General features: G+C 51.9%; 1 protein-coding gene across 1 annotated transcript in view; it reads left to right on the forward strand.

Moving 5' to 3' along the window:
* The window catches only part of LOC103249210 (carnitine O-palmitoyltransferase 1, liver isoform-like), a gene marked incomplete at its 3' end in the record, with an annotated part of 28,478 nt that extends 19,322 nt beyond the window's left edge, over positions 1-9,156 (forward strand). Inside the window, exons 5-8 of the mRNA XM_008047848.1 lie at positions 2,776-2,877; positions 4,980-5,117; positions 7,317-7,394; positions 9,049-9,156. Of these exons, the coding sequence (XP_008046039.1) occupies positions 2,776-2,877; positions 4,980-5,117; positions 7,317-7,394; positions 9,049-9,156 (426 nt within the window). The remainder of the gene's footprint in view (positions 1-2,775; positions 2,878-4,979; positions 5,118-7,316; positions 7,395-9,048) is intronic.
* Between the last annotated feature and the right edge of the window lie 402 nt (positions 9,157-9,558).

Below are 9,558 nucleotides of genomic sequence, written 5' to 3' on the forward strand. Positions count from 1 at the left end.
ACAGGCGCGCGCTACCATGCCCGGCTGATTTTTTTATTTATTGTAGAGATGAGGTCTCGCAAAGTTGCCCAGGCGGGTCGCGAACCCGCGGGCTCAGGCGATCTACTCACCTCAGTCTCCCAAAGTGTGGGATTACAGGCTGAGCCAGAGTTCCGTAAAATTTTATATTGCTGACTGCTGGGTTTGTGGTTCAGGTTATTTGTCAAATAAAAGTGCTGTCCACTGGGTATGGAGGCTCACATCTGTCATCCCAGCATTTTGGGAGGCCAAGGCGAGAGGTTTGCCTGAGCTCACGGGTTCAAGACCAGCCTGGGCAACTTGGTGAGACCTCGTCTCTATAACAAATCAGAAAATTAGCCAGACATGGTGGCGTACGCCTGTAGTTCCAGCTCCTTGGAAGGCTGAGGCGGAAGGATCGCCGGAGCCCACCAGGTCAAGGCTGTGGTTGGCCGGGAGTGGCCACTGCACTCCAGTCTGGGCGACAGAGTGAGACTCCAACTCAAAAAAACAAAAGTGCTGTCCGTGCAGTTATCTGTAGCTTTTCTGACTAATTTGTAGTTAGGTATTAAGCAGCTGACCTCAACTGACATGTCTGGCTCACCTGAGCCCTTAGCCCAAGGGTCCCCTCTTGAAGGTCAGTGACTTTGCCATGTGTGAATGTTTGCCCAGATTTCACCATTTAAATCTCTTTATGAGCTTAGTTGTCTTCCTTCCTTCCTTCCTTCCTTCCTTCCTTCCTTCCTTCCTTCCTTCCTTCCTTCCTTCCTTCCTTCCTTCTTTCCTTCCTTCCTTCCTTCCTTCCTTCCTTCCTTTTTGACTCAGGGTCTCACTGTGTTGCCCAGGCTGGAGGGCCGTGGCACAATCACAGCTCACTGCAGCCTTGGCCTCCTGGGCTCAAGCAGCCCTCCCACCTCAGTCTCCTGGGTTGCCGGGACTACAGACGCATGCCACGATGTCTAATTGCTTTGACTTTTCTGTAGAGATGAGGTCTTGCTGTGCTGCCCAGGCTGGTCTCAAACTCCTGGGCTCGAGCAGTTCTCCTGCCTCAGCCTCCAACGTGGCTGGGATGACAGGCATGAGCCAGGTTTTCTGAAAACAAACCATCCAAGGTAGCCATCGTCTCTGGATGTTTGAGTCCTCCCCCTGGGGCTCTGTCCCCTGCGGGCCCGGGCTGTGTGTCCCCGCGTGTGCCCATTTGCAGGCGTGGCCTTGGACTTCATGGGTACTTTGAGCCTAGCCTGGGTCTTTGGGGCTGGGCACTTGTGGAGAAACATGAACTTTGTTCACCCGTGTTTTGTGAAGTGGCCTGAGTGGTTCTAACAAACCTGGTCATAATGAGAACGTCTTCCTTAGAATCTTTTCTCTAGCGGGCTGCTCCGTGTTATTTTATGATTTATTTATTTTGTTTTAAATTGGAGTCTTGCTCTGTCGCCCAGACTGGAGTGCAGTGGCCGCTCCCGGCCACTGCAGCCTCGACCTGCTGGGCTCCGGCGATCCTTCCGCCTCAGCCTTCCAAGTAGCTGGAACCACAGGTGTGTGCCACCACGCCCAGCTGATTTTTTTGATTTTTTTGTAAAGACAAGGTCTCGCCATGTTGCTCAGGCTGGTCTCAAACCCCCGGGCTCAGGCAATCTTCTTGCCTCGGCCTCCCGAAGTGCTGGGATGACAGGCCTGAGCCGCCACACCCGGCTGTTCCGTGTATCTGTCAGTACATGTGAAATGAGTCTGCTTCGTGACCTGTCTACACTGGCTGGTGGACCCCTGTTTCCTGCTGCTTGGTTACCTCCTGGTGGCTCCTGCTTGGTGTACACCTGACCTCTGGGAGTCTGCTTTAAGAGAAGCTTGGCACCGGATGCAGTGGCTCACACCTGTCATCCCAGCACACTGAGAAGCTGAGGCAGGAGGATCGCTTGACCCCAGGAGTTTGAGACCAGTCCGGGCAACATAGCAAGACTCTCGCCATAAATTAAAAAAAAAGAAAAGAGAAGCACGGGTGTCTCTGTGGTGCCTACCACATACTCCTGGGCCATGCTTTTCCAAACAATCTCTTGCTACTTGGGTATGAGATCTGCGATTTCTAGAAAAGTGGGATTTGCCACCTTGGAGAGCTTCAGGGATCATTCCCGTACTCTGCAGAGCAGGTGAGATGACGCTCCCTGAGGTGGCGTGCGTGGCCGAGGTCCTGGTGAATACCAGCGCTCTTGAGCACCAGGACTGTCCGTGACCCTGAGGCATCTTTGCTTTGGTCGGCATGAGGTGACCAGTTGTTCCACAAGTGTAGATCGTGCAGCTCAAAACAGGTCCACAGGTGTGCTCTCCCGGAGGCTTGACCATGACCAAGGGACAACACTGCTTTCCCTGGGGCTGACTCGGGGCCACACGCTTCAGCCCAGACACTGCTTACCGTTCCGAGAGCCATGAGCCAATCCTGAAACCCAGGGTCTTGAGGAAGTGGGGGCGGCAGGGGTTGACCCTGACCAGAGTGCGGGAGCACAGTCAGGCTGCGGTGTCACCGCCCCAAGGCGGGTCCCGGCCAGGGAGTGACACCAGGGCGGTGGCATCTCACAGCCTCTGTCAGTCTCGGTTTTGATTCTGCCTGGTTTTTACAGGGGGTTTCCTGCCTGTTTGCTAGATCCTGCATGTGTAGGGACAGAAGGTGGGCAGTGAAATAAATCGACACAGAAAATCAGTCAATATCAGGCCGCATCCACTTGAACGCTGGCTTTGAATCTTTAACGCGGTCTCGTGTTTGAACATGTCACTTTCTCTCTCCAGGGTATGGTGAAGGTCTTTTCGGGCCGGAAACCCATGCTGTACAGTTTCCAGACTTCGCTTCCGCGCCTGCCTGTCCCCACCGTCAAGGACACCATGAGCAGGGTGGGTGTGGCTTCGGCTTCCCGCTCTGAAATGTCCATCCTTTGTGGATTGAGGCTCGTGGCTGAATTCTGACCGTGAACTTACATTTGGCTAGATTAGTGCCAGAGTGTGCCTGGTAGGGTTGTGGTGGGAAAGCTTGTTTTGTTTTTTTTCCCTAATGAATCACTGCATCGTTGATTTTTTTTTCCCTTTCTCTTTCTCTTTTTTTCTTTTGTTTGAGTCATTCAGACTGGAGTTGGCCCTGGGACGGAGTGAGACCGTGCAGGGCATCCAGTGTGTGTCTGTCCGTTTCCTGTAGCTTTGTGTCCTGTTTCCGCCTGTCCAGAGGATGATTTTCTGTTGCGGTTTTTTTGAGTCAGAGTCTCACTCTGTCGCCCAGGCTGGAGTGCAGTGGCACGCTCACGGCCACCCCAGCGTCAACCTGCTGGGCTCCAGTAATCATTCCGCCTCAGCCTTCCAAGTAGTCGGAACTACAAGTGTGGGCCGCCATGCCTAGCTAATTTTTTTCATTGATTGTAGAGACGAGGTCTTACCAAGTTGCCCAGGCAGGTCGCGAACCCACGGGCTCAGCCAATTCACTCACCTTGGCCTCCCAAAGTGCTGGATTACAGGCTGAGTCACCGAGCCCGGCTGATTTTCTGTTTTATTCGTATGCATTTTATTATGAACAGGGCCTTTTTTCTTTTTTTTTTTTTTTTTTTTTTGAGTCAGAGTCTCACTCTGTTGCCCAGGCAGGAGTGCAGGGGCACGCTTCTGGCCACTGCAGCCTCAACCTGCTGGGCTCTGGCGATCCTTCTGCCTCAGCCTTCCAAGTAGCTGGAACTACAGACGCATACCGCCATGCCTGGCTAGTTTTTGTGATTTATTTTAGAGACGAAGTCTCACCAAGTTGCCCAGGCTGGTCTCGAACCCCTGGGTTCAGGCAGTCTTCTCGCCTCTGCCTCCCAGAGTGCTGGAATTACAGTCATGAGCCACCATGCCCAACTGGAGTGTCTTTCAAAAAAGTCACTTCCTACATACTTTTATGCCTGAGCATCTCTTCAACCCAAACGGCCAAAGGATGGGGGTGGGGGAAGTTGAAAATCCTGAACCTGGAGCCCTGGCCTTGGCCTTGGCCTGGTACCTTGGCTTCTTCCAGCCCCTCCTTCCCATCCTGCCCTAGCACCCGCCTGGCCCCGACACCTGCTCTCAGCACGACTCTGCCTCGGCCCATGGCCACCTTCTCAGGCCAGCGTAGCTCGTGTCAGGGCCAAATTGTGGAAAAGAGACACTCTTGAAATGTCCTTGTTGACTTTTCTTGTCAATTTTAGAATTTGGTGGTTTTATGGTCATGCAGGATTTGGGACGCCTTTTAATTTAAATTTAACATTTATTTAAATAACATACATTTATTATATATTATTTAAATGTTTAATATTTACATATTTAAATTTATTTAAGTTTCTTGGCAGAAACACTAACTCCAAGTACTTTTTTTTTTTTGTAGAGACAAGGTCTCGCCAAGTTGCCAGGGCTGGTCTTGAACCCGCGGGCTCAGGCAGTCCACTCGCCTCAATCTCCCAAAGTGCTGGGATGACAGGCTGAGCCACCCAGTCCGACCTAAGAGGGTACTTTTAAAGCCAATAAGGGACCAGGCGCGGTGGCTCACACCTGTCATCCCAGTACTTTGTGAGGCGGAGGTGAGAGGATTTGAGACCAACCTGGGCACCATAGCAAGACCTGGTCTCTACAATTAATAAAAAAATTAGCCGGGCATGGTGGTGCCTGCCAATAGTCCCAGCTACTTGGGGAAACCGGGGTGGAAGGATCACCTGATCCCAGTAGGTTGGGGCTGCGGTCGCCGTGAACGTGCCACTGCACTCCAGCCTGGGCGACGGAGTGAGACTCTTATCTAAAAAAAAAAGCAAGGGATGAAAAAGTTTAATCATTTAATTATCATTAACCAATAACACCATTGAGCACTCGAGTGTGAGTTAACTGGTCTAAGAATTGCTAAGACCCATTTGGAAAGGTTTTAAAATCTTTTAAGTATGTCACAACTCTTCTTAAGGCGATCAACATGCTGTCACTTGGTTGATTTTATTTTTTTTCCCTAACCCCAGTATCTGGAGTCGGTGAAACCTCTCATGAAGGAAGAAGACTTCAAACGGATGACGACTTTGGCAGAAGATTTTGCTGTTAACCTGGGACCCAAACTGCAGTGGTATTTGAAGCTGAAATCCTGGTGGGCCACAAATTACGTAAGTCTGTACACACTCTGGTTTCCTTGATGTGATTTTTCGGTGTGCCAACACCAATTTCAAGGGGCAGGGATCACGGAGCTGAGATGACTCCTGGGCTCAAGCAGTCCTCCTGCCTTGGCCTCCCAAAGTGCTGGGATCACAGGTGTGAGCCACCGTGCCCAGTCTGTGTGTGGACTTGTAACCTATAACTGGCCGTCTACAGAGACTCTTATCTGTGCCCCATTCTGCATGTGTCTGTGCTTCAACACAGAGTTAAAAACAGGGGTCCTGGGGTCAACAGGCTGTGCGTGGACGGCAGCTGTGGTTAGGAGAGGCCGGCCGCCTCTGGGTGGTGTCAGGATGTGTGTCCCGGGGAGCCAAGGCAACGCAGCTGGCTCCAGGTCAGTGCTGTGGTGGACTGACACAGAGGTTTCTTCATGGGAAGACGGGAGAGGGGAGGCAGCCAGAGACCAGTTTTGCATCATATTGGTGACTAAAGCAAGTTAATAGTTGCACTTTTATCACTAACTTTCCTTTGGGTCTTTAATAAAAAGTCTACAAAATGAAGGCAACCAGACACGGTGACTCATGCCTGTAATCCCAGTGCTTTGGGAGGCTAGGGTGGGAGGCTCGCTTGAGGCCAGGAGTTCCAGACCATCCTGGGCAACATACCAAGACCTCATCTCTACAAAAAAAAAAAAAAAAAAAATTGGGGGTGGATAAATCTTAATAAAAAAAGAAGCAATAACAATAACAAAACAAATAAAAATAAATTAGCAAGGCATGGTGGTGCTGGCCTGTAGTCCCAGCTATCAAGGAGGCTGAGGCAGGAGGATCGCTTGAGGTCAGGAGCTGAATCCAGCCTGGACAACATAGTGAGACCTCATCTCTACCAAAAACAAAAAGGCAGTTGTGGTGGTACACATCTGTAGTCCCAGCCACTCGGGAGGCTGAAGTGGGAGGATCACTTGAGCCCAGGAATTAGAGACTGCAGTGAGCCATGATTGTGCCACTGCACTCCAGCCTGGGCGGCAGAGCTAGAACGCTCTAAAAAAGAAAAAAAGGCCGGGCTCAGTGGCTCAGCCTGTCATCCCAGCACTTTGGGAGGCCGAGATGAGTGGATTGTCTGAGCCCGTGGGTTCGAGACCCACTGGGGCAACTTGGCGAGATCTCATCTCTACAATAAATAAAAAATCAGGCCGGGCTCGGTGGCTCAGCCTGTAATCCCGCGCCTTGGGTGGCCGAGGTGAGTGAATTGCCTGAGCCCGCGGGTTCAAGACCCACCTGGGCAATTTGGCGAGACCTCGTCTCTATAATAAATCAAAAAATTAGCTGGGCGTGGTAGTGCACACCTGTAGTTCCAGCTACTCGGAAGGCTGAGGCGGAAGGATCGCCGGAGCCCAGCAGGTCGAGGCTGCGGTGGCCGGGAGTGGCCACTGCACTCCAGTCTGGGCGACAGAGTGAGACTCCGACCCCCCCAAGAAAAAAAATGAGCTGGATGTGGTAGCACACGCCTGTAGTTCCAGCTACCTGGAAGGCTGAGGCAGAAGGATCACCAGAGCCCAGCAGGTCGAGGCTGCGGTGGCTGGGAGTGGCTACTGCACTCAAAAAAAAAAGTTTTGGGGAAGATATTGAAAACTGATTGTTAACAATAATAAAGATATGTAAGACAATAACAATAGCCGGGCTCGGTGGCTCAGCCTGTAATCCCGTGCTCTTGGGAAGCTGAGGTGAGTGGATTGCCTGAGCCCACGGGTTCGAGACCCGCCTGGGCAGCAAGACCTCATGTCTACAATAAATAAAAAAATCAACCAGGCGTAGTAGCACGCGCCTGTAATTCCAGCTACTCGGAAGGCTGAGGCGGAAGGATCGCCGGAGCCCAGCAGGTCGAGGCTGCGGTGGCCGGGAGCGGCCACTGCACTCCAGTCTGGGTGACAGAGTGAGACTCCAACTCAAAAAAAAAAAAAAAATAATAATAATAATAATAAAAATAAAACAAAGGTCACTTATCTTCTTTCTGATGGCCTTGACTTAAGAAAACACTTTCCATTGTCCACTTGGTCATGTTCCGTCTAGTGAGGCCTCGGCCCTTTTTTCTGGAAGGCCCCATTGACACGTGTCTGCCCCAGAGCCCCGAGCGCCCTTCCCTGCAGCTGTCCTCCGTCCCCACAGTCTGCCGGGCACCTGATCCAGGATCTGCCCTGTCTGTCCCCCTAGGTGAGCGACTGGTGGGAGGAGTACATCTACCTGCGAGGACGAGGCCCGCTGATGGTAAACAGCAACTACTACGCCATGGTGAGTCCCTGGGTCTGGGCGAGCTGTGTCATGGGGACGGTGGGGCCACATGTCTGTCCCCCAGAGGTGGCATCTTCACGGGCTCATGGGTTACCTGGAAGAGCCCGGGGCTTGACCCACATGCCTCTCGGATCTGCTTTCCAGATGCCCCGTGCACACCCCTTTGTGTCTGCATGGTAGCTCGGGGACATGGAGAAGTTTTGGCGGCAGCCAGGCGCAGTGGCTCAGCCTGTCATCCCAGCACTTTGGGAGGCGGAGGCGAGAGGATTGCCTGAACCGAGGGGTTTGAGACCAGCCCGGGCAACATGGCGAGACCTCGTCCTTCAATCAATCAAAAAGTAGCTGGGCGTGGTGACGCGCCTGTAGTTCCAGCCACTTGGAAGGCTGAGGTAGAAGGATCGCTAGAGCCCAGCAGGTCGAGGCTGCGGTGGCCGTGAGCGCCGCTGCACTCCAGCCTGGGTGACAGTGAGACTCCGACTCAAAAAGAAAAAAAAATTTTTTTGGAAGCAAAAATATGTCCATGGCAGACGGGAATTCCTCACTCTGCTGTCCTTGTTTTGCTATTTTCGTTACTTACACTGGAATTTAGTGCTGCACCGACCTTCAAGATCTGGGTCCCTGTGAAAGTCCCAGAACTCAGGGACAGTGTGCTGGACAAGAGTTTGCCACCAACATACCATGCTTCTGTGTGCCGAGACACCCGTGGGTTTTACATCGAGGGTGGTTTCATGTTTCTCAGTCTTCCTCTGTCTTTCGAGATGTCTGGGCATTGGACGAGCCCTCTGTTCGGGTCCTCAGCCGCTGTTCAATTATTAGTGAATAGGCCAGGCACGGTGGCTCACGCCTGTCATCCCAGCACTTTGGGAGGCCAAAGCAGGAGGATCGCTTGTGCCCAGGAGTTCGAGGCCAGCCTGGGCAACATAGCAAGACCTTGCCTCTATGAAAAAGTAAAAAAAATTAGCCAGACATGGTGGCATGTGCCTGTAGTCCCAGCTACTTGGGAGGCTGAGGCAGAAGGATCACCTGAGCCCAGAAGGTCTGTCGCCCAGGCTAGAGTGCAGTGGCACGTTCATGGGCACCCCGGTGTCGACCTGCTGAGCTCAGGCCATCCTTCTGCCTCAGCCTCCCGAGTAGCTGGGACTACAGGCGCATGCCACCACACCTGGTTAATTTTTTTGACTTATTGTAGAGACAAGTTCTCACTAAGTTGCCCAGGCTGGTCTCCAACTCCAGGGCTCAGGCAGTCCTCTCACATCGGCCTTCCAGAGTGCTGAGATGACAGGTGTGAGCCACCATGTCCAGCCCAAATGATTATTCTAACCGTTGGGTACTTCTCATTCAGAAAACTTCCTAATTGTCTGATCACTCCCTGACTTTTATTTCTGCTTTCCTTTCTGCATTAAGTAAGGGCATCTGGGGGCAAAATCCAATGATCCATCAGGACCCAAGAATACTGGGGGATTTGTGTTCTTCTAAAATGTTAGCAAAATAAAATGGAAAAAAGTGTAGAAAGCTAAATGACCACTTATTTTGTCACTTGTCACACAGTAGGCGTCACTGCACTCACCCATAGAAGCGTTTTCCCAGGGCAGAGCACACACCACATGGTGTTTAATTCGCTGACGTCCTCTGCACCTCGTTTTTCCCTCTCCAGGATCTGCTGTATATCATCCCGACGCACATTCAGGCCGCCAGGGCAGGCAACGCCATCCACGCCATCCTCCTCTACAGACGCAAGCTGGACCGGGAAGAAATCAAACCGGTATGCAGACATGTTGCTTCTTCTTTTATTTTTTAGAATTGCATTTAGCCGGGTGCAGTGACTCAAGCCTGTCAGCTCAGCACTTTGGGAGGCCAAGACGGGAGGATCGCTTGAGCCCAGGAGTTCGAGAACAGCCCGGGCTGCTTGGCGAGACCTCTTCTCTACAATAAATCAAGAAAAATTAGCCAGGCATGACGGCATGCGCCTGGAATTTCAGCTACTTGGAAGGTTGAGACGGAGGGATCGCCGGAGCCCCAGCAGGTTGATGCTGGGGTGGCCGTGATTGTGCCACTGCCCTCCAGCCTGGGTGACGAAGTGAGACTCCGACTCAAAAAAATAAATAAATAAAATAAAATTTTATTTATTTTTTGAGTCAGGATCTCACTCTGTCGCCCAGGTTGG

Source organism: Carlito syrichta, unplaced genomic scaffold, assembly GCF_000164805.1.
Source record: "Carlito syrichta isolate Samal-C Ts95f unplaced genomic scaffold, Tarsius_syrichta-2.0.1 Scaffold117972, whole genome shotgun sequence".
In the NCBI taxonomy this organism is placed as follows: Eukaryota; Metazoa; Chordata; class Mammalia; order Primates; family Tarsiidae; genus Carlito; species Carlito syrichta.